This window comes from Tympanuchus pallidicinctus, unplaced genomic scaffold, assembly GCF_026119805.1.
Source record: "Tympanuchus pallidicinctus isolate F22 unplaced genomic scaffold, pur_lepc_1.0 scaffold11, whole genome shotgun sequence".
In the NCBI taxonomy this organism is placed as follows: domain Eukaryota; kingdom Metazoa; phylum Chordata; class Aves; order Galliformes; family Phasianidae; genus Tympanuchus; species Tympanuchus pallidicinctus.
In genome coordinates this window covers 5952244-5977201 of record NW_026294627.1, presented here as the reverse complement: position 1 = coordinate 5977201, position 24958 = coordinate 5952244, and the positions used below count along the sequence as shown (strand labels likewise).

Below are 24958 nucleotides of genomic sequence, written 5' to 3'. Positions count from 1 at the left end.
AGATAAATCTTCCAGACTTTTTGAGTTTTAGATTCCTGTAGCATGAAAAAAAACAAAGCATGAGCTTTGTTCTGCATTCAGCAACATGAGCATGCTGATATGTACAGACAAATGATCATAAATTATTATGTTAATGCAATTTAAAAATATTTATCTGTTATAATTGAGTTCATGCAGCCCTCCTGGTGTGGAGGGCTGTAAAAATGCTAAATGCTATTTAAATAATGTAAAAATGTAAAAATGCTTTATATTGTTACAACTGCCATTTCTAGTGATACAAGTGCATTAATATGTTGATTAAAAACAAATCACATCTGAAGTTAAAGCCACACAGGTTTAAGTTTTGCACTGTAATGGCAGCATGACATCCTGCAAGGAGATTTCTGCCCTGTTGTAGTGACTGGCATTTTAAACCTGTTTAGAAATTAGGAGATGTGTGGTTAATTATCACTAAGAAGACAGTGATTAAAAAAGGGAGAGCAAGCAAAACTAGAACACAGTAGAAACTCCTGGTAAGGAGTGAAACAGGGACCAGGACTGCGACAGTGATTTTCCTGTGAAGTTTTCAGCAGGCAGACTAATCTCAGACACACCTCATGCTGACCTGTACACGCGTACCTCCTAAACTTTCTGAGTGACTTTTCTCCCCCCAGCCCTTTGCTTCCTCCATCTCCCGGCAGGGCTGCCTGCAGGATCTGGTGATCCTGCTTCCGGACAACGCTAAGCAGCCTCCACCTCCCTCCCTTCCCCTCTTCCCTCCCCAGCTACTCACTCCCTCTCTCCCCTCAGGCTGGCAGGATTCCTGGGGCAGAGCATGCAATCAGTTCGCAGGGAGCAGCCACTGCAACAGGAAAGATGCAGAAGCACAACCAGAAGGAGCACCTCTACAAGCTGCTGGTGATAGGGGACCTGGGAGTGGGCAAAACTAGCATCATCAAGCGCTATGTCCACCAGAACTTCTCCCCCCACTACCGGGCCACCATAGGGGTGGACTTTGCCTTGAAGGTCCTCAGTTGGGATGCTGAGACTGTGGTACGGCTGCAGCTCTGGGATATTGCGGGTAAGTACAGAAGGAAACCCTGTTCCTAAAACATCTAGAGACTATAGACAAAATATAGATCCGTATTTGTTTGTACCAGTCTTTAAATTGCCTTTGTGGTGAGAGAGAACTTTAAGGTAGTTTGAGATTTTGGAGTTGCCACAAAGCCAGCAGATGCATAAACAAGGGATGTCAGAGCAAAGCTTGTCCTGCCTGATTTGTTTCTCAAGCCCTCAGACCTGTATGGAGACATGGACTCCTCTCTCCAGGTGCTCTGACTCTTCCCTGCAACTGCCACATCATTAGACTCACAGATCTCTGGGATGGGAGAGAGGTTGACAGGAATTTTTTGCTCATCTAGTTAAGTTAGTGGAAGAGATGAGGGATTCAGTAAGATGGCTAATGTGATTTTTATAGTTATAAAATAACAAAACAAAAAAAATCCTGGTGTCACTTTGATCACAATACGTTTTTTTTCCTTCCTTTCCTCTCTCTTCCACATTTCTTGCGCTCAATAAAATGTAAAAACTTCCGCAGCCATTTGAAAATTGTTTATATTTGGCCAGACTTCTGGTCGTTAAAATGCATTTGGTCAGATTTACTTATCCTCCAAGAATACACTACTTTATTTTAATTTTACTTTAGCCTAGAATAAAGAATCTAACATCAAGAAAACAACAACAACAACAAAAAAGATAATTTAATCTTGGGGGAGAGGGAGATGGCTGGGGAGAAAAAGAATAAAGAAGTCCATCTCTATAATTGCATATTTACATTATTAAAAATAGGAATTGGCATTGTTATAGTCAGTGTTTTTTTTTATATTTGTCTTCCAATTAAAACTACAGCTTTTACTTTTTGCCAACTCCTTTCCTAGAGTTGAAGGATTTTTGAGTCAGTGGGCAAAATAAAAGCTGTGTATGACATATTTTGCATGCAGTAAGTAATCCTTCCTCACGTAGCATACATGAGAATCCAAGTTCAGCAAAAACACGACGGCTTGCAGCTGAAAGGAGGGCATCTTTAAAACTCTAAATTAAGACACTGTGTTCATTAAGTAAGGAATGAAGGTGCAGTTTTAGGCAGCTGTGCCAGCCTGTGGGTTCAGGGTTCTAGTATGATGTTGTGCTGAGTAAAACTACTGAAATAGGAAAATTCTTAACATTCATATTCATGGAGGGTGTGCCTTTCTTCCACAGCTAGCTGACTCGTATCTGAGCACTGAATTTGGCACCGAGGTACTAAAACTTATGCAACAATGCTGCTTTGTGCATACCCTCACCCTTTTTACATAACCATAGAGTTTTGGGGCTCTATGGTTCTAAATAAGCCCATGTCCAGTATTCCATATCACGAATCAGAATAATGGGGAAAGCATTGCTTTTATTGCTCATCAGTGATTGTAATGATGAATATGTATACATCCATCAACATTTTTTTGTGTGGGAGGAAAAAAAAACACTTCTAATAGTAAATTCTGAATGCATGAGGGACTTAAAGAATGTATTTTGCATGCTTTGTTTCAGAGATTTATTACACTACTAATCATGTGCTGGCGGATCATATGATGTAGCTTTCAGTCAGGCTGCAGAAGCAATTACACCGAGTTGTAGTATACTGAATGACTAGCATGCTTTCTGAGTTATCACACATGACAGAGAGAATTACAGCACAGTACTAAATTTCATATGAATTGCTCAATTCAGAGCATCTCTGTGAAGGTCAAGACAGTGGCCGGTAATAAACAGTGCTGTCTCAGTTTTAATGACTTTTGTGTAAGGAGCTGTAGCTGTTGATGGCTGTACATAGAAAATAAGTTCTGCAGGTAACACTCTCCATTCAGAGCAGCGTGGAGTTATAATAATGGATCTGACTGATGAGGAAAAAAAAGCATTTAAAAATGATAGTGAAGTGAAACTGATCGGGTATATGGTGGGAGTGGAAGTACTTTGTCCTTTTGTGGCTGTCATTTGTCATCACTTGCAAAGCACAGATATATAGGGTAGGAGCAACCTCTGTCTTTTGCTAGAATCCTTATTACTATGTCATGTTCAGCTTTGAGGATAAAAATTATCATAGAATCACAAAATGGGTAGGAAGGAAACATAAAGCCCACTCAGTTCCAACGTCCTGCCATGGGTTTGTTGCCACCTCCATCTCAGGCTGCTCAGGGCCCATCCGACCTGGCTTTGAGCACCTCCAGGGATGGGGCATCCACAGCTTTTCTGGGCGGCCTGTGCCAGTGCCTCCCATCCCCACAGTAAATAATTTTTTCCTAACAGCTAACCTAAATTTCCCCTCTTTTAGTTTAAAGCCATTCCCATTTGTCCTATCACTATTAAACCACGTAAAAAGTCATTCCCTTTCCTGCTTATAAGCTCCCTTCAAGAATTGGAAGGTTGCAATGAGGTCTCCCCGGAGCCTTCTCCAGATTTGAACAAGCCCAGTTCCCTCAACCTTTCTTCACAAGAGAGGTGCTCCACTCATCTGATCATCCCTGTGGCCCTCCTCTGGATCCACTCCAGCAGCTCCTTCCTGTACTGGGGGCCCCAGGCCTGGATGCAGTACTCCAGATGGGGCCTCATGAGAGCAGAATAAAGGGAAACAACCACCTCCCTCTCCCTGCTGCTACTCCTTTGTTGATGCAGCCCAGGATGCTATTGGCCTTCTGGGTTGCAAGAGCACACTGCTGGCTCACGCTCAGCTTTTCATGCACCTGAACCTTAAGTCCTGCTCTGTCAAGGAGTTCTCCCAGTCTGTACTCACATCTGGGATTGCTCCAACCCAGGTGCAACACCTTGCAATTGACCTTGTTAAACCTAATTAGGATCTCATGGACCCATTTTTTTTAAGCCTGGCCAGCTCCATCTGGATGTCATTCCTTCACAGAATTGTAGACCAAAGAGTAGCTTCCTATTTGAGTGTGAAGTGGCTGCTGAGCAACCCTTTCAAGGGTGGCAAATCAATGGCAGCATTTTTTTAGTACCTACCACCACTTTAGAAGATCAAGTAATTGTTCTCTGAATGTACAACCTTCCATCAAATACCTGTTAGGTACAATTTGGTATCCATAACTTGAAACAAATCATAGAATCATGGAATAGCTTGGGTTGGAAGGGATCTTAAAGATTATCTAATTTTATTCTCCCTGATATGGGCAGGATTGCCAACCACTAAATCAGCCACTTCCTTCTGTTCTGTCAACTGCACCACTCACTTGGTGACATCAACAAATTTGCTGAGGGTACACTTGATTCTGCTTGATAAAGATTTTGGATACAAATGCGTTTTCTCTCTTTAACCAAGCTTAAGGATGTTGGCTTAGCATTTAGGGCATTTTTACATTGAAGATAATGGTGCAAACATGTCAATATTGTTTTGTGTCTGTACTTCTATATGAATATATATGTGTGCATATCTATATATATATCAGATATTTCTGCATCTCTCACATTCTTATCTCTCCCTTTGTATAGTCAACATTGCCACCAAGCATGATTCTTACTTACACTTCGTTGTTTGCATCAGTGGGCAGTAAATTGTTTAAAAATTTAGAAATAATTTCATCAAAAATATTTTGAGTAAAATTAATGTGAAGCTTATGTGTATTATTAGTAAGAATATACCTGATGACTTCATGCTTGGAGTGATGCTCTCTAGCCACCAAATTTTACCAATTTTACCTCTGATCACAGATATAAGAATAGCTACACATGGTAACATTCTCCTTGTCTTTAATTTCATCTCAATTTTATTTCACTGAATGTCCCAAAAAACCTGCTGTGGTATTCATGTACTTCTTGAAATATGCCATCACCTCTACTGCTGTCTGAAATATCTTGAAATCTTGTTCCTCTGGCTTTTGTTTTGTTCTGTTGTTTTTTTTATTTGTTTGTTTGTTCTTAAACTGTTACCTCTGTATGAGCATCCTTTAAATTTGTCAGGAGAGATTTTTAGAAGGGAAGCTTTAAAGGAAACAGTCACATTTTGAACAAGGCTCTTAAAAGACAGGATCACTTCCCTCCTCTCTGGGGGTAGCTTCTCCCTTCTCTCTGGGGTAGCTCTGCAGAAGAAACACATTGCAGACAACACATCCAGACGTCTTTGCTATTCAGTTCTCTGTAAGGCTCCCCTCTGTGCTGTTGTCCATGTGTTATGCCCATTTAGCTGTAGACTTATTGCAGGCAGCAGCTCTCTGGGAGAGGCATGGGGCAGAAAGCAGCACTCACAGTCTTCCCCTCACCACTTTCTTTTTCACAACCATTTCAACACTGCCGTTATCCCTCCTGCTATGCATGTGTGGGCTGCATTATTCACAGTTAACAAATACATGTTGATTTGCTTTTACAAAGCTGGATCTCGACTCATAAACTTGGTCCACTGCATTAGAGACATCAGGCAATACCAATGACAAAAGACGAGTTTAATTGCTTTCCCTGCAATTTCCACCTTCAGAAGCAACAGTATTTGCATAGATATAGTCACATGGCTTAGTAGTTGTAAATTTGCTGGGACTGTTATACTCCAGAAGAAGTAACAAGACCATTCACTAATGCGAAGCACAGTGTATCCTCAGTGGTTTAAGCTTTCAGTGCCTGCTGAAGATTGCAGTACATATGCATAAATAAGATAGTCATGGTGATTTCCAGGCTAAGTTACCTTGAAATTACTGTTCTGCAATCATAAATATGTCCTTCACTCTGATGGTTTTATTTCAGCTGTGATTTGATGGGATCTGAGGGCCTGATCCAGCCCATAGGTTGCTTTTCTACATTTTGGCATGCCACATGCAGGGTGCCTTTTGGCTGAGTTTCAGTCCTGCTTCTACAAAGACAATGGCTTGACTTCAGGGGTGAAAATTCTGAAAGGTGCTTTGAAGTGGAAGATAAAAAGCGTTTAAATCTTTTGCACAGTTTCTAGCTTCTCAGTTTTGGGTAAAGATCACTGGATCCCAGCTTTCCCCATGTAGGATGAGGGATAGTGGCAAGAAGTGAAACTCATTGTAAAACTGGGCATTAGACGGTTTTAATCAATTTTTATCTAAGCTATTTTTTAGATACTAGCACTTTCTCATTAGTTTTTATAACTTTATCAAAGATGATAGTGGCTTGTGGAGATTGCAGAGTTCTGCAACTTATTCTTCTGTAGAGTGCATTTATATAAGCTATAAAAGTTCAGGTGTTGATAGCTTTAAGCTTATTAAATTAAATGTTACCTTGCTGCAGAGGTGCCTCTGATATCAGTATGGACAAGTACAATTTAGAAAGCAAATCCTTCTTTTGAATGGAAATCTTGTTGCTTTAGCACCTTCATCTGTTTGGGATCACTTCAAAGTGGATCAAAATTTGTCTGGTTTAACAATTAGGGATCTTTTACTGAATCAGCTGAGTGTTAGCTACTATTTTTCAGCTCACCAGGGTGTCAAATAAATCGACTTATAAAATCATAAAATGTCCCGTATTGGAACGGACCCATAAGGATCACCAGATTTGTGTTGTTGATATTTTCCTGGTTTCAAGTTTGTCAGTTCCTAGGTTGTGCTGCTTTGCCTCCACGGGGAAGCTTATGTGACCTCGTAAGTGACTATCCGGGCCGAGAAGATGCCCTCTGGGTATCTTTTCTCAGTCTCTGACTAAAAATAGACCTAGTCTTTGATACAGTCAGTGAATGTTCGTGAATGAAGTTGGGGCTGGTGAATCTCAATGGAGACCACCATCTCACTGCACCAAAATCATCAGACTTGCGGGGTTTGATGCCAGATGCCGCACAGTGGTCTTGCAAGAGGTGCAGCAAAGTCCAGTGATCCACACAAAAAGTTTAACAGGTTTCTGGTTCTTCCCATTAAAAGCAAAACCCACCTGTCCCAGATTCTTGCTATAAAGCATGTTCTAATGTTTAAGACTGCCTGTGAGATTCCAGTGAATACCTAATGGTTGATCTATTTTCTAACGTAATTACTGCCTATGCCATTGTGCTGCTGAAAACCTGAGGCCACATTCTGACACCTTTAATACATCAAACAGTGCCTATTTTTGTGAGTAATTCTGCAAAAGGAAATGGTTTTAGGAACCTCATCTATTAAGATAACTGTTTGCTCACATAAAGTGGGACCTTTGGAAAAAAAGTCTTCCTGGATGCTAAAACAATATTTTGCACTGCAAGCACAGCACCGACAGAGTTCCCTTTCCAGCTTTGCATTTCAGCTTAAATAAAAGTAAACTTATTATGCAAATGATATAATACTAAAAGTATGTGGTTACAAACCATTTACTTTCAAAGTTTCATAATGTCTTCGTGCCAAATACATTCATATATTAATTGCAGCTGATAGGGAAGAAGATCATTTTAAAAAGGGGTTAGACACTTTATTCAGCCATCCGCTTCTTTTCTTTCATTGAAGTGATTTCTAATTGAGGTTGGTGAGTTCTCTTTGCCTGCAGAAAGCAACTTTCACAGGTACAGGGGCTTTTCTGTGGAGTGAAAAACCTGCGTATCCACAAAGGCAGTTGAAAGTAGAAGAAATTGGTGTCATAGAATTTGTCAGTGTTTTATGAGCCACTATTAGCCAGAAGAACACATCTTCGGAGCCTTTCCTTCCTCCTTGCGATGCATGATTTATATGCTGTAAATTAATGATTCAGTGCATGTTCTATAACAAAACATCCCACCTACCTTAGAGAATTGTGTCACAACAACTTACACAATATGTAAGGTCCGAGTTCAGTTATTCTTGTATCTACATCACATCTGCAATGTAAGAAATTTACATGAAAAGTAACAAGTATTACTGTAATGCATCAAAAGCAAACTGTATTTGTTGTTTTTGACCTCACTGAGATGTTAATCAGATTTCTGTCTTTTTTGCATATACCTTCTAGTAGATGAAAAACGTTTTCTCAACAAGGAAATTGAGGAATAGCACATGACTTAGCCATGAATCTGATTTTCCCTTCTGATAGGAATCATAAGACATTTTAATAAAGATAACCATATGAAATTTTCAATATGACCTTATATTTTCTAGATTTTTTTATATTTATATCTTGCTTTATCAATGGAGAGCAGTGTTTGTTTAAGGAAAAAAAAAAAAAAAAGATTAATTTGGGGAAGTCAGATACAAATTGGCTTCTGTGTCCTTCAAAAGACCTTGCCATTGCTGGAACAACTATTGCATAAAACCAAAGATGAATACAAATAGGTGGTATTGTCTCCATGATGTGCATTCAGTAAATTCCAAGGGCAGGCCCTAAATCTTCCTGGTCAGTGCCATTTCCATTAAATACATGTTCTAGAAGCCCAGGTCTCATTCCAGCTTTACATTTGACAGCGCATTTAATCACATAAAGCCTCCAAAGCTAATCTCCCAGAGCTGAGACAAACTGGCAATCTTCTTGTCTTCGTAACCTACTCATAACTACACGCATCCAGAAAATAAGACTAGAAACAGGTTTCCATGGAGCACTGTCTATTTTCACAGCTTTTTTTCCCAGCTGTGGAAGCTTATGATTAAATACAATGCCTGTCTTGCTTAAGGATTGCAGTAATTGTTAGATGTTTGGGGTATTTACAGTTGTTCATTTTTGGGTCACAGCTTGGCAATAAAGATCAATGGAAATTCTATTCTTTTCGCTTCAAGGAAAATGCTGTGTATTTTTGGAATGTTGTTTTTTTTTTTTTTTCAATTTTCCTGTGAAAATAGCATACATATTAACAAAACCCTTATCACCAATATATTGCATCTTAACATCATTGACTTTTTTTCACTGTTAATCACATTAAATTTGAGACATTTCTACACTGAAACCTAATGTTACCTTTTTTCTCACAAAAAAAACCCCCAACAAATACAACAAAAAATCCTTGTCTCTAAATATATTTCCATAAAATCCTTTGAATTCAGCAAATAAAGCCATAAAACTTCTAAACAAATCTAGCGTGAAACCTCTTCTGCCACCTCTTACTGGAGCAATGTAGTTCTTTGTATTTCTATTGCTGTGCTGGTTCTGATAATGCTTTCCACTTCTGTAAGGTTTTCAATCCACCTTTCTCACCTTTATGCTTTGCATCACCAGTAATTAAGTTCATAATGAATCTAATGTCTAGTGTAGCTCAAGAGCTTAGTTAAGATATGGTTGAAAATATGCAGGACTTTCATGCATGAGGAGATCAACTGCGTTAGATATTTCCCAAATAATAATGTAGTGTCAAGGAGCTTCAAATCTCGTACCTAGATCTTCTGTGACTCTTGTTTAAAATCCTATGAAGTGTATCAAGAACCATGTACTTTCCACAGAAATCTGGCCACTTAATAAGACTGAAGTTCAAGCTTGTCATGCGATTATTACATTTCCTTGCATGCTTGCTTTAAAACTTCTCTAACTCCTTTTTCTTGCTATACTTTCATTCTCATACAAATGAGTCTAGCACTGTAGTTGCACTTATTTAGACAAGTAATAGCTTTCCAGAGGTGTCAGACTTACGAAATCAAGCTCTAACTTCAATAGTGTTGCACTAGAAAATGTGCTATGTGAAATACTTAGGTTGGAAGCAATGATATTTACAAGTTGTTTTTGTTTTTTTCTTCCCACATTCATAACCACAGGTCAGGAAAGATTTGGAAACATGACCAGGGTCTATTACAGAGAGGCCATGGGAGCATTTATTGTCTTTGATGTTACAAGACCTGCGACATTCGAAGCTGTGACAAAATGGAAAGAAGACTTGGACTCTAAGCTTGTTCTTCCAAACGGCAAACCTGTGCCAACAGTCCTCTTAGCAAACAAATGTGACCAGGGAATAGACGTTCTTATGAACAACGGCATCAAGATGGATCAGTTCTGCAAGGAAAATGGGTTCGTGGGCTGGTTTGAAACATCAGCCAAGGTAATGTTTCAATTTCTTTTTAAATGTTTGTCTTTGTGCAGAGAAATTGGTTCCCAAAATAGCTCACAGAGTTGAAATGTCTAACTTGCATTGCTTCTATTTTGGTGGATTTAATTAATGGTAAATTTGCAAATTCATAAAGCCTTCTGTGGTAATTTGTATTTTCCTTAGGTGTTTTATTCCAAAAGAAATTATATGCAATGATATGAAATGCAACTTCTCTTAAGATTATAGACCAGCAGCAGATGTACAACTGGACAACAACATACTCTGTAATAGCCTAGGGAAGAAGATGACTTTTGGTAAGATGCAAGGATATGAAATTTTTTTCCATAATTCTTGCATTGAATGTTGTCTCTAAATATTTATATAACTACTGTCCCTTAGAAATCTGATCTGAGACAAGAGCTTCATTGTGTAAAATTCCAGAAAGCCAATCCATGGTAGCACTCATAGTAGTCTAAGTGTTATAACCTCTCAATCTCAATGACCTTTTCAGAAAAGTCAACATAACCAGGGAGGAGAAGAGTACTGAAGCTGCTGAATGAGCTTCTCTTTTGTTCAGTTCTTTGCCTTGGTGCGGATTTCGTGGGTGACTGTAAGAAATTAAAATCAAAAAGGCACTGGTATGTTTAGAGCGAATAAAACATATATCCAGGTCATGACTCCCATACATCAATTTGAGGTTTCTCATACAACTTCACTACATAAAAATTTGCAGAGCTGACATACTAAGACTGAGGTTCTATGAAAGGGAACTATCTCAAAGACCCTATTTGACAATATAACACCTGCATATTGTTATAGTTTGTGAAACATTGTCATAACCTTGGGACTTTCCATTTATGTAGTTTAATTTTAATAAGGGACCCAAGAAATTGTGATAGTATCTGTAAAAGCTGTATTCCAAAAATGCAGTAAACTTTAGTAAGGTTACCGTGCAGGAATTATGAAAAGCTTCTGCCTCTAGATACCTCAACAAGATTTCTGTTTATGAAGAAAGGATGTGACCAAGAATAAATAAATACGCAGTACAAATACTTCCACCACTGTATTTTCGAAAGCTTTCAGTATGTTTAGTCTTTTAAATGGAGCCTTTTTCCTCAACTCTTTATCTATAAATCTGCTTTGCATTTCCAGCCTTTTGTCAGCCTCCAATTTTGGCTCATAGTCACAGAACTGAGGAGAGGAGTGCTTGACCCCTTCTAATGCTGAATGGGTGTTTTTGAATAAATATGTTGTCCCCACATACCTCAGTTCCAACTATATTTTCATCTCAGTGCCTTACATCACGTTTTTCCTCTACTCTTTTGAAGCAGAGTGAGAAGCCTGTGATGTGGCTGTCTAGACACCTCCCAGAGTAAATGAAGAAAAATGTACCTTTCTGTGTCATCCTGAATTGGGCACATCTCCTTAAAAGGAATACTAGCTCTCCATTTACTGTCAAGAGATCTTAACTCTCTATATCCTGCCTATAGCTGTCTAAAATTAGCTTATATGATTTACACACTTATTATATTTGTGTAGTTTCTATCACAATGCGACCAATTTTTTTCTATCACATTCAATAAGAAGATAGGAAATCTCATATTGTGATTCCTATCACCAGCAATTGTATCCAATTAATTTCAAGTTGCTGAAACCTAAATTTTCACTATTTTTATTATTTTATTTCTGTCATGACAACAATTTCTAATAGAAACTTGATCGTATGCAAAATAATGATTTAAACACAACTTCTCAATGGATGTTATGTTTATTATATTCTCTGATTATGAAAACTGCTCTCATCATTAACAGCCCGGGAAGACATCTGGATATTTTAAATACAAACAATTTGGCTCTGACTTGGCCAAAATTTTTAGCAGACTGAAAGACAAAATTTTGTATTCAGTTTGTATGAACACTTCATGAAAGTTACTTAAGAATTTTTGGATGATATGCTTGCATTTTACTTTTCTTGGCATCTGGACATCTTCTAAAGTATTAATACTTAAAGGAAGGCTCACTTATAGTTAGCAGAAGTAACAGCAGGTAACTGCTTCAAGCACTTTATGAGCTGTGGGCTGACATCATTGTAGTCAGCGTCTCCTTGTTCCTACTGAACGGCCTTCAAAGTAGTCACTTTTCAAAGTGCTGTCTTCAGGGAAACACTTTGGTCTGTGTCCATAGACAATTATCTTTCTCTACGAATAGGGTTCATCTCATTCCTGCTGATTTGTGCTGGATGAAGCCACTAGAAGCCAGTGTTCCTCTATAGGACAAACAAATATTTGCTGTGAATTGTGTTTAGTTCTGGTTTAACTGAGAGACTGAGATCTCTTACATCGGGTTCTTCATGATAATTATGGCAGAAAGTTAATTATTCCAGGAGAAAAGGAAAACCTGGGGAGCAAAGCATTTGGAATAGCAGCTGCAAGTAGAAGATTTAGAGAGCCAGGGGAATTTATCAGGACAAATTATTTTTTGCAAAAGAATTACATGTTGTGGCCCTTTTTAGTATTCTGTCAGGTGTCCATCTGCCTTTCAGGTAACAAATAACATGAAATATCTCATCATAGTTGATATGGAGCCTATGATGTGTGATGTTGTGTGTGGCTATTTTGTTCAGAACTACTTATTCTTCATTCCTGGCATGTACATGAGTGTACATTTCTTGGGGACAAGAATCAATTCACTAAAAACTCAAGGTCTAGTGGTAAACTCACCACCACCAAAAAACAAACAAACAAACAAACAAAAAACCTGGGAAGAAATGTACAGCAAATTGGTTTAAAATGCTTGGATCTATAAGGTTTACAGAGATAACATGAATTTGATGGAACAGAGGTACAGGATAGCTCTTGATTGAGGAACAGAGGTTTCATTATTCTAGTTTTTGTTTCGCATCAGCAGCTGGTCACTGATCTTTAACGTATGAGTTCTAGAAATCAATTCCAATCTGTTCACCTCTTGAGAGCAACACATTTCTAGTGACATGTACAAACAATTTCAAAGGTGGCATGGTGATGGAGGCTGGCTTGTCTTGGGCAGAATTGTGGAAATGCAAAGGATAATTAAAAGATGTCTCAAAAGAGGAAAATTCAGACTAAGGTTCTATAAGCCAAATTAGGCTTAAGTTTCTGAGTTATTTAGAAACAATAATTATCTAGATTCTTACTTTATTTAGCTTAGGAATAACTGCTGGCCAAGCAGTCCTCTGCTTACCACTGAAGTCATGTTGGAATATAAAACAATCCAACTATGACAAAACTTGTCTTCAATAGCCATTGAGGGGAAAAGTGAGAATTGAGGCCCCCATTCCTTTTATCGAACTTTGTTTTGAAGATACAGGCTAGGGTCTGATATTCTAAGATCTCCATATCTGATCTTCATCCAGAATTGTAGGCTCTAAATGATTCAAAGCAAAGTAATCACACTAAGGACAGTGAAATCACAATACTTATGGTGAATTAGACCACAATAATTTCCCCATTTGGTCTTCAGCCTAGGGCATATTAAATAATAGAACTTGGGACTGGGGAAAATAAAAACCTGCCTATGGTTGCTATAGAAAACAGAAACTCTTTTCTGAAGTGGAATAACACTGACAGAGAAGTCATCATATTGCAGCTAGCAGTTTTAGCAGTTCAAATAAATAATAACTCTTTCTGGGGTATCCTGGAATAATTAGGTCTCCAGAGGTTTGCTGCCAGCATGCTTGGAAATGTTATCACCTTCATAACAAACTGAATATGATTTATGTGTTTTGGAAAAACAAAGGTGATTATTTATAAAAATGCATCTTTTAGTTCTGGTTGCCTTGCGAGCTGTCTATGTACCTACCATATTTTATGCTGTCAATGGTTTGAAATTTTTTTATATAACACTGGAATATTACACCAAAAACATCACTGTACTATTCCCTGGTGCCGTTTTTCTTAACAACTTTAATATAAATCATTTGAGCCACCTAATGTACTCTCTTATGTTAGCCTGGATTCTTACATTAATCTAAAGGAAATATTCAACCTTTTCCAATCTTCAGCTCCCAACAAAGGTGAAACTTATATTGACAGATTCTCATGTAAGAAGTACCTTGTTGGGCAACAGCACAGTGAAATATAGTCATGTTTTATATATTGTAAGTCCAGTAGAGAACCTGGTGTCTTTTACATGCGTCTTTTGGTTCGCTCATATCAAATAGGAAATTATTTAATGAATTGCATTGAAAGAGGGGAGATTTAGAATGGATGTTAAGAGAAAATTCTTTACTCAGAAGGTACTGAGGCACTAGCAGAGGCTGCCTAGAGAGCTGTGGGTGCTCCAGCCCTGGAGGTGCTCAAGACCAGGTTAGATGGGCCCTGGGAAGCCTGAGCTGGTAGCTGACAACCAACCCATGGTGGAGGGTTGCAACTGGATGGGCTTTAAGGCCCCTTCCTACCCAACCATTCTATGATATGATATTGTATAATATTGTGAAAAATGTGTTTTTATAAAGGAGGAAAATTTTTAATTCCTGTTACACGTGTAATTATCCAGCATGTCACTAGCGTAACTGAGGAGTCCACTCACTTTTTCGAGACTTTAAACCATCCTTGCCAATGTTTCCTGTTCAAAGATGAAAGTTTTTAACTTGGATTAAAATAGCATCAATGTTAAGCTTATTATCACTTCATAATGAAAATGGAACCATTCGTCAGAACAGACAAATCAGGCAAAACGGAGTGTGTTTAAAATACCTGATTCAGAAGTGAATTTAAAAATCTTACTTCTTCCATAGCTGTGTTATGATTATGCTTGAGTCCCTCATTCCATGCTATAATCCTGCTGTCAGCATCAGAATTAGGTAAAAAGCCATTAAAATTTTGTCCACATTGCCCAGAAGGTCTAGCAGGCAAGCTTTTCGGATTCTTACCAACAGGGTCTTGCACACTGATTGCTGAGACCTTTACTCTAGACTACTTGGACACATCTTATTTGGATCTGGAGAAAGTAATATCATCTTTCCTTCATTAGGAAAGGTAGGTAATAATGTGTCCTTCCTGCAGCTTGTATAGAACTTAGCTACCAAACACTGGGCACATCAAGAGTCCTCTTTGCCACTATTCTGCTGGATAACCAGCAGAAAGTCACTCTATTCTCTGACCCAGACTCGTCCAATGAGTAATGTATTGCTCCTTACATTGTCTTTTTAATTTGCCCCCCTCTGAAAATCTAATCCATCTCACTGCGTAGAACCATAGAAAATACTTCGGCTTCTGCCATAAACCAAGATGTGAGGCTGACATTTCGACAGAAGATTTCAGTTCAGATATACAGTCATATATATGTATATATATATATGTATGTGTATGTGGAATACATTGTTGATTTTGTTCCCTGGAACTAAAAGAAGAATTGCTTCAGAGCACACAACAGGCATCAGATCTATCCAATAGCTCTCTGGATCACTGTGATGAAATATATTGCTTGGTGCTGGTTCAAAAGCAGTACATTCACAGAATCACAGAACTGTTGAAAAAGGGGCTTCCTGTGCTCATACCTATCATACCTGACACCTTGCTCAAGCAGGGGCATCTAGAGCAGGTGGCCCATGATGGAGTCCAGGAGGGTTGCGAAGATCTCTGAATTTGGACAGTCCCCAGCTTCTTTGAGCAACCTGTGCCAGTGTTCAGTCATTCCCACAGTAAGAAACTGTTCTTTGTGTTCAGATGCAATTTCATGTGTTTACTTATATCTACCTCTTACATAAACCTGGACATTTTGACATTTCCCTCCAAAAAGAAAATTCGTAATTTTTTATTCCAAACAATCAAGTTGCTCAGTTTAGGAAAATCTCATATCTAACGGAGCCTTTGGCTGAGGTCTGGGTTAGGACATACTACTCTTATTCCTCAGCCCTGGGGGCTGGCAGTGTCTCTGACTGTAACCAGCCTTTCTTCAGGCAGACTGCCCTGAATCCAGACTTGATCTGCTTCTGATGAGAAGGTTTCTTACTGTAGCATATTCAATGAGCTCTAACAATTCAGTTCCAGAAATTATCTTTTTCTTGGTAGTGCAGTCAAGGCAGTTCACATCTGTGAGCTTCATGATCATGCACCTGGATGCTTTTTAACTTGTGCTGTTATGTTTTCCTAGAAACCCAACCATGGTGATACAGCACATCTTAATAAGTCTTTGCTGCCAGCACTTTGCAAGGGAGCTCTGATAAGGGAGTTTGTGTAGCCATTTCCTTAAATTGGTTGCTCCAGAGAAGTGCAGATTAAAAGGTCTTTAAAGCTTTATCTCTGCTCCTGGCTTTTATTGCATGATAGAAAGAAAATGGGAAAACTATGTGGTTGACACTGAGTTCCACATAATACCAAGGTGTTCTGAAATTTGCAAATGCTTACTTATGAGAAGCTGATTTTCTTCATCTCCAGTAGGGTTCCCATCCAGGTCCAGTTTAGGGTTCACATCTCTAACTGGCGATGCTTTAGGTGTACCAAGTGCCCTTGTTTGGCAGATATGCTTGCACACATGTTGTTATAACAGAGTAGTTCAGTTGGAAGGGATCTTCCTTCAAAGATTACCTAATCCAACTGAAAGGCTACTTCAGTACTGATCAAAAGTCAAAGCACATTAATGAGGGCATTGCTCAAGTGCCTTTTGAACACTGATAGGCATGGGCATCAATCACTTCTCCAGGAAGCCTGTTACAGTGTCTGACCCCCCTCATGGTAAAGAATGTCTAGTCAGAACCTCCTTTGGTACTTCTTACTGCTGTTCTCACATCTGGTCATCAGTTTGCCCTCTTGATTGCTAAGCCATGCTGCTGTCTTGTGTTGTCCCTGCTGTCACCATTACCCCCATGTCCCTTCCTGCTGAGCTCTCCAGCCACTCATCACCTTATCTATGCCCATATCTGTCAGTTCTCCATCCCAGATGCAGCACCCGGCGTTTTGCTTCCTTGCACTTCATGTAGTTTTTGACTGCCCAACGCTCCAATCTGCAGTTCCCACTGCAAATCTTCTCATCCCTACAGGGACCCAACAGCACCTTCCGGCTTAGTGTCATCAACAAACTTGCTAAGGATGCATTCAACTCCTGCACCCAGATCACTGATAAAGTGCTGAGTAGATGTAACTTCAGAATAGAGCCTTAGGGAACACCATTGGTGACCAGCTGCCAGTCAGATGTAGCCCCATTTGCTGTGACACTTTGAGTTCTGCCCTTCATCCAGTTCACCATCCAGGGTAGCACGAACCTGCTTTTCTCACAGTTGGACAATTTGAAGGGAAGGTGATCTGCAGCAGTCATCATGATTCTTTTGGTGTTTCATGTAGAACAAAATGTATAATAGTGGCAACAGTTACATCATTTCTACATAGAATGACATTTTACTGTTTTCTCTCATATATATATATCTTTTTTTTTTCAAACATAATTTTATTTTTAGGCTTAATGGGTCTGTGTCCATGTTTCAGTATGATCAGCAGGGTGTCTGTGATTATTCCTCTCTGTCGGGTCTTACATCTTGATTATTTTTTCTTTGTATTGGCTGGATGGATTTGCACCTGCTCCTTTTTCTCTGTCCTTTCCTAGATTGCTTTCCAACACCTCCTCTTCACTGAAATTGTCAGATCCCTGGGTGTCTGTTTGGATAGCAGATCACCTCCTACTCTCTGCAGCTGCTTTTCTCCCTAGGAGAGTATTGACTTTTTTCTTTTATTTATTTAGTTAGTTAGTTAGGTTTTTTTCCCCTACGCTGTAGGAGGAGAGGTGCAGAAATCAATATTTCATTAGATAGATCAGAATCAAGCAACGTCTGGTCAACAGAACTGGGGCAATGATTAGGGTTATAACAAAAGGCAACAACAGCATCAGAAGGGGGATGGTCAAGGCACAGAGCTGCTTTGGTGGCATGAACACAGACTCCTTGCAGAGAGTGACTTAGTGTGCTGCTTCTCACCTGTACCACATTCCAGCTGTCATCTGAACCATGGGAGGTTCTGAAAGTCAGCTAGAAGCTAGAGGCTAGAGTTGGATACAAACTTAAGAGCAGTAGTGCTGGCTGTAGAGTTCACCCTTCCTCTTTTGCTCCCTTGTCATCTGGCAGAAATTTTCAGCTACACAGTTTGGACCATTCAAATACACTTTCATTCAGGAGTCACTGGGCCAAAAGCTGGATGATAATATGACAGATCCAGGACACACTGTGGGTGGGACCTTTCATTCCTTTCATCACTGCATAGAATTGCAGAATGGCTTAGGTTGAAAAGGACCTTATGATCATCCAGTTCCAACCTCCTTTGCCGTGGAATTGTTCCTTTCCAGTAATTCAGAACCAAGAGCAGAAAATTGGTAGTGTGGCTGGAAATGCAATTTGCAGAGTTGGTACTCTGGCAGAGAGTAAGGTGGACAAGAACTGAAAATCAGGAGTTATCCAAGTGGAATGGTGGGAGTCCAGCATAAACCTTATAATAATCAGTAGATCTGTGAAACAATAGACTCAATCTAAAATGCAACTAGCAAAGAAATCAGAAAGATGAGTTGACTTTGGTAAATCATTTCATTAAAAAGGAGAAAGAGCAATGCAGAAAAAACATTTCAGTTTTTCCCAAACTAAATATTTTGAATTTTTATGTCAAAACAATATTCACATGTTCAGTTTTGGCTTTCTTCCAGAAAAGCAAAAAGAAGGTTTAATAATCTGATTTTGATTTGGTTTGAGTTCTAGTTGAGGTAGAACAGCATTGCCTTTCTTTCTGAATTTCTAGTTTCAAGCACCTGAATTTCGTCTAGCATCAGTGAGGATAAGAGATGGTCACCTACACCCATGTTATGTCTCTGTGGGCTTAGGGTCAGTTCCTCTTTCCCACTCGGATAAAATGTTGATCTTATGTCTCTGACAAAGTGGATTGCTGTTAATACATGTCAACATCAATGGATTTGGGCACAATCACAGAGTGTCACTAAAGCATTCTTGAAAAATTATGTGCTGCCATCCCAGAAGAGAAGCAGCACATAGCTAAATGAAGTGCTTACCAGTCAGTCAATAACAGAAAACATGATGGGAAGGACTCATGGCTTTTTTCACATTTAGCAATCCTGTTTTATCGTTAGCTCACTAAGCAGCTCTGAGACATTTCTCATCACCTGCTTTTTTCTAAGAAAATTTCACGGTGTCTTGAAAAAGGCTTTTGGTGCCTGCCTAAGGAATTTGCTTGTCTGGTCCCAGAGAACCATGTGATACTGTGGCCCTTTGACAGCTCAGTGCAGACCTGATTCTCAGCTCTTTTTTACTTTTCAGGCGTTACTGTGCAAATGGCTTGTCTAAAGATTTTATTTTATTTTTTTTTTTTACAACCAATGGATATTCTTTATAGGCCAAAATGCAGATGTTTAAATTCAGTTGTTCAGTTGAAGAATGCTTTGAATTGTTGCCACTAATTAGCATTTTCAGTTACATACACAGACTTCAAGTCTTTATTGTGGTGCAAAATTGAGGCTCACAGCGGAGTTTGTGGAGCTTTACAATAGATTACAAGGGGATTAGAAATCAGCCTCACAGAATCTATTGCTTTGATTTTTGATCTCCAGGCTGGATATGGATCTGGGCAGCCTGGTCTTGTGCACATAGCAGGGGTTTTGAAACTAGATGATCATTGTGTTCCTTTTCAACCCAGGTCATTCTATGATTGTATGATCTTTCATGTAATTGCACCATCCCTGTTGAAACACACACATACACTTCAGTTTATTTTTTATAGATAAACTTCATTATTAGACATCTCATCTGACTTTTTTGAACACATGCACAAAGTGTTTCACATTAAATTATGCAGGCTATTTTGTTACTGTTGCTGCACTGATGCTGAGCATTTTTTGAAGGTGGACTTCATGGCATTGTGTTGTGGGTGGCTGTGGTCTCAGTACAGAAAGCCTCAGGTACAACATGGAAATGTGGGTCATTCTTAAACTGTAAATAATATATCATTTTCTTGGAGCAAGAGAAGTATGTGTGTATGCATCAACACACACATATATTTGTATATGGATTTACATATATATATATATTGTTGGTGGGTGATCTTATAGTTCTGGGCTCTCCAGTACAAAAAAGACAGGGATCTCTTGGAAAGAGTCCAGCGGAGGGCCACAAAGATGGTGAAGGGCCTGGACCATCTCTCCTATGAGGAAAGGCTGAGTGAACTGGGTCTGTTCAGCCTTGAGAAAAGAAGACTGAGAGGGGACCTGATCCAGGTCTATAAATATCATGGAATCATAGAATCATAAAAGACTCTGTGTGATAAAATACATGAAAACCTAACTAATTTTAAAGAAAAAAAACCACACACTACAGTAAGCATAATTTAGTAGAGTCAATTTCTAAAAGCTGTTTATTAAGGAAAGTAAACTTTTGATGTTGCCCAGAGAAAAGGGGGTTGGACTCGATGATCTCTGGAGGTCTCTTCCAACCCCTACAATTCTGTGATTCTGTGAAAAGTTTAATTATATTCAGGAAATATGCAGGATAGTGCAATTGATATTGACTAATCAACCTCTTTCTCTTTCACTTGCAGGAAAATATAAACATCAATGAAGCTTCCAGATGCTTGGTGAAACACATAATTGCTACTGAGAGTGATCTAGTTCAGCCTATTGAAACAGATATTATAAAACCACACTTGAATTCTGGCAAGATTGTCAGCTGTTCGGCTTGCTTTAAATCCTAAGAGACTTCCAGACTATTCAGTTCAGCAAGAGCTGAACAACTATAATTCACAGTGTATCCCTCATCCAGAGCACTCACCCTACCCAGATTGTCCATAAACAGATTTCAGTCATCTCAAAAATCTACTTACATTCTTCCATAATTTGCGAACAGCTAAAATTTGTTTCAAACTTTTCATTGATAGCAACTATTCAAAACTGCCATTGGTAATTAGTCAAATAAGACCCATGGTGATGGCTGTGTTTTCCTGGTTGGGTGTCACCACCAGTGATATCAAAACCTATTTCTCTGCAATGTGGTTTCTGAAAGCTCATTTTCGAGATGTTCCTGTAGCAATAACTTATTTATTCCTTGTTTATCCAGCACATCCTCTCAATTCCCTTACCAGACAACCATCATCATTGCACTGTTTTGCTTCCCATTACACTTGAATGATCTCTTTTTCCGTGAGGGAGAAGATAATGATAATGAAGATATAGGTGTTCAGGGAGAGGCAACAAGAACATGCAATGTGAAATATTCCCAAGTTCATTCTCCTGGATGAGTTGGCAAGGCTGAACATGCAGCAACCATTCATGTCATTCAGTTCTTTAGATCTCAGATTGTGAGACTGAAACTGCAGTAGTTTTTGCTGTGTCTCCCTGAAGACTTACAACAAACAAAGGGTGATAAAACAGTGAATCAGGGGTAGTCTCACAGGTGATGGAGCTGACAAGTTTTAGAAAGTTTATCTGTTCCAGAAATCCAGCATTTACTCTGAAAAAACTCAGTGATTTTGTTCCTACCTCTCCATCCCCCATGCCGTGTATTCCACAGGTCCCTGAATGCATCCCCTCCATTACGTTGATTCTCATAGGAAAATTTTTGACAATGTAATGAATAAACTTTGCAGGAACACATCTTTATTGAACAGTAGGATATATGTTTTCTGAGAACATTCTCAGAGAAAACAAAGTTCTGTGCATGATCATAGAAATCAAAATGATCATTGGAAGCAAAATGGAACGGTCTGGAGGGTAAACACTCTTGGAGAATTCGCAGCATTTGTTGAGCTGCATGCTGGAAATGAAATAGCTGACTTTCAGAATCTCATGAAATATGCGTGGACTCATGCAGACAAGTGTCTGGACAAAAAGTCTTGACACTGGTTGCAGGTGCCGCAAGACAGACTTTGTCTGTCTCCTGCCACAGACAAATCACTTCCACTTTCTTGTTCCCATTCAGCCTATTCCCCTCCGAGCTATCCCCCCTGAGCTGTGAAGATAGGTCACTGGCAAGACCTATCTTCTGAAATGAGTTTCCGTCCTTGGAGATGTGTAACACCATGGAGGAGGCAGAGTGTTATACAGGTGTTTGCAGACATCGCTGCAATACTCCACAATACTTCTTAGAGACAAAGGAGTAAAGCTCCCAGAGGCTAGCAAATAAGTGATGGCTAGGAAAAGCAAAACAAAAATCTCCGTAGTGATCTTATGTTGTTAAACCCATGGGGTTCCAGTGTCACTACAGCTCAGTCTGTTACTGAATGCTCTGTTACTATATAGGCACTGCAGATGAGAGCTAAGGATGGAGATTTGGCCCTTTGTATGCTCTGCTTACAGCCTTAAAGTGATACATTTTTATCTTAGGATTTTAGAATGAGAAAGCAAGCTTTGATCTTAAAAATAAAAAGCCACATCCACGATTCACCTGCACGCACACACATAGATTAAAAAAGCCCTATATATATGTATGGACTGGCTTTTTTCAAGGAGAATAACTTTCAGATCTTGATTTCAGTGTCATCCTTTAACACAGGCTCCTGCTACGATCTGGGTCAAACACCTTCCTGCCTCAGTTTCCTCATCTGTAAAACAGGGATTGATGTACACACCTACCTCACAGCACTCCTTGGAAGTTACTGTTGGCACAGTGCCTTGATATGTTACACAAATGCCAAGATATGTTATGGCTCAGAATGAATTATGAGTGCCCTCTAGCATAATTACATGGTGCTGTAATGCCCTAATGTTTAAATCTACCCATGGCTTGTCTGTACTGCAACAATTAGCTTCAATTATTCCACCTCAGTTAACCTGGTTGGGGTTGTAAAGCAGCATGGGGTGCCCGGGATGATTTGATTAGCTGCAGATGTGCTGCAAATGGAAACTGGCTGCACGGATGCCATGGTACTGGTTTAATAATCTCAGCAGCTAGGCTGTAATTAAGAACTACTGCCAGGTCAGTTATTTCAGATTTAAAGCATTATTTAAGTCAAGCTGTATGGATGCCTTAGTAAGGTTAACACTTAATTCATACCTTCAGCTAGCACTGTGGGGAACACAAGCACCTAGGCATATAGATAGCTTCTAAAAGGCTTCACGAGCCAAAACCCATGCTTTACTTGTAAATGTAGATGCCTCAAGCAAAGGAAGTTGCTGTTTCTTCCCCCAAAATTACTATGTACTCATCTTTAGTTATCTTCTGATCACTTATCTTTAATAGCTTTTAGGCAACATTAATGTTTATGAGAGCTAAAAAGTCTGGGATAATGGCAATTTTAAAAAAAATAAACATAAATAAAACATTTAGAGGATATATAGTTTTTGTTTCTGATTTTTTTTCTTATTTTTTTCTCTTAATTTTGATTCAGTGCATTTTACAAACCTGCTTTAATCTCTGGTCTCCTTATCTACTCCCTGTATTTCTGTCAGATTTTGCTGTAATCACAGTTTTGGGCCAAATATCCTCTGATAGATGAAGGTCAGAGTTTGGTCCATTTCTAGGCTAAACATTATATGATGTTACGTGAGACCTAAAGTCATACATATTATACTACAAGAATAAGAAAAATATGAAGAATTAAGCTTCCTTAGGAAGTTATATAACTCCAAATATTCATATTTATTTGTATTCAAGTGATAAGAACATGTCAAGTCTCCTTCTATAGTGCAATAAATGTGTGAATGCCACCTGGGCATCTACTAAACAGAGCCTTTGCAGAAAGGGTGGTTGTAGGCAGGCCAGAATGAAAGGTTTACTTTGGAATTAATAAGCTCACTATGCTGATACCTTTTCAGGAACAAACGTAATATTTAATTATACTGTGTCAATCACAAACAGATTGGATTTTTAAGTTTTTTTAATTGATAAATTCTATATTATGCTTTCTTTGCTAATTGTTAGGGTCTTAATTGCATAGCCATTTCAAAATGAAACATTTTCCCCTTTTGCAATAAATAATAAAAGATAGAATTGTAGAATCTTTAAGGTTTGAAAAGGCCGATAAGATCATCTAGTCCAACTCCCAACCCATCACCACCATGCCCACTAACCATGTTCCTCAGAGCCATATTTACCCAAGTGGGTAAAGATACTGCAAACTGGACTTAAAATTCACAATCTTTCCAATTCTCTATAAAACCTCAGGGTATCCCAGCACCTAGGACCATGGGATACACAGCTGATGTGCTGGTCATGAAGAATGAGACCCAAACACTTTTGAAAAATGGTTAAGCATCTCTGCTAAAGACTTCAGATAACAACTCCACCACATCACCAGCAGTGACGAGGTGTCTTCCACTTTCTGTCCTCAAAGGTTGCGACAAGTAGTATCTCATGGTCCTAAATACATTTAGGTGATCCTAAATAACTTGGAAAGCACATACACATACCTCGAACAAGAACACAGGAGTGAACTGCAAATTGTGCTCTTTTATGACTGAAAATCATGATCATTAATTATTTGATCAGGTTGGATTTTCAAAAAAGAGCCATTTGAACACTTATGTTTCGAGTCTTCTCATACGCCATTTTTAAGATGATGCTTTTTCATTGAACTTTTCTGTTTGGGAAGAGTTATTCCCGACAGTACTTCCCTTGTGATATTTTGTCTTCAGACTACCTCTCTCTCTCTCTCTCTCTCTGTCTCTCTCTCTCCTCTCATTTTTCTTCCTTCTATTTTAATTTGACTATATAAAAGGGGATGGAGGGTGAAGGGGCATGTTTAAAGAGCAATTTTGTTTTACTTCTTGAAACAGCATGTTCAGCTGGCTGAAGGTCTTAAATATATGAGGGAGCACAATTTTATGTCAATTGCCAGCAGTCAATGGAAATGTATTTTATTGCACCAATATTTATGCATGTGACTGCAGGTCCTATTGTAATTAAAAATAAGATATTTCTGACTAAATGTGGAATATGAGTGTTTTGTTAAGTTAATTCATTAACTTTGTAAGGATATACAAATAGGCAGAAGTTAATTCAACTGTTCTCATCCACAGTCAACGTATGGCATATTCCTAATGGCTTTGTTTTTTGCTTTTTTTTTTTTTCCCCCCACTTGTTTCTTTGTTTTT

At 38.8% G+C, this 24958-nt stretch overlaps 1 protein-coding gene across 1 annotated transcript; it reads left to right on the top strand.

Annotated features, from left to right (window-relative positions):
• Positions 1–207: 207 nt before the first annotated feature.
• On the top strand, positions 208–24732 carry RAB38 (RAB38, member RAS oncogene family). The gene is made up of 3 exons (XM_052670388.1): positions 208–1060; positions 9642–9922; positions 20470–24732. The coding sequence occupies exons 1-3, from the start codon at positions 856–858 to the stop codon at positions 20620–20622; spliced, it is 639 nt and encodes a 212-aa protein (XP_052526348.1). The 5' UTR covers positions 208–855; the 3' UTR covers positions 20623–24732.
• Positions 24733–24958: the final 226 nt, after the last annotated feature.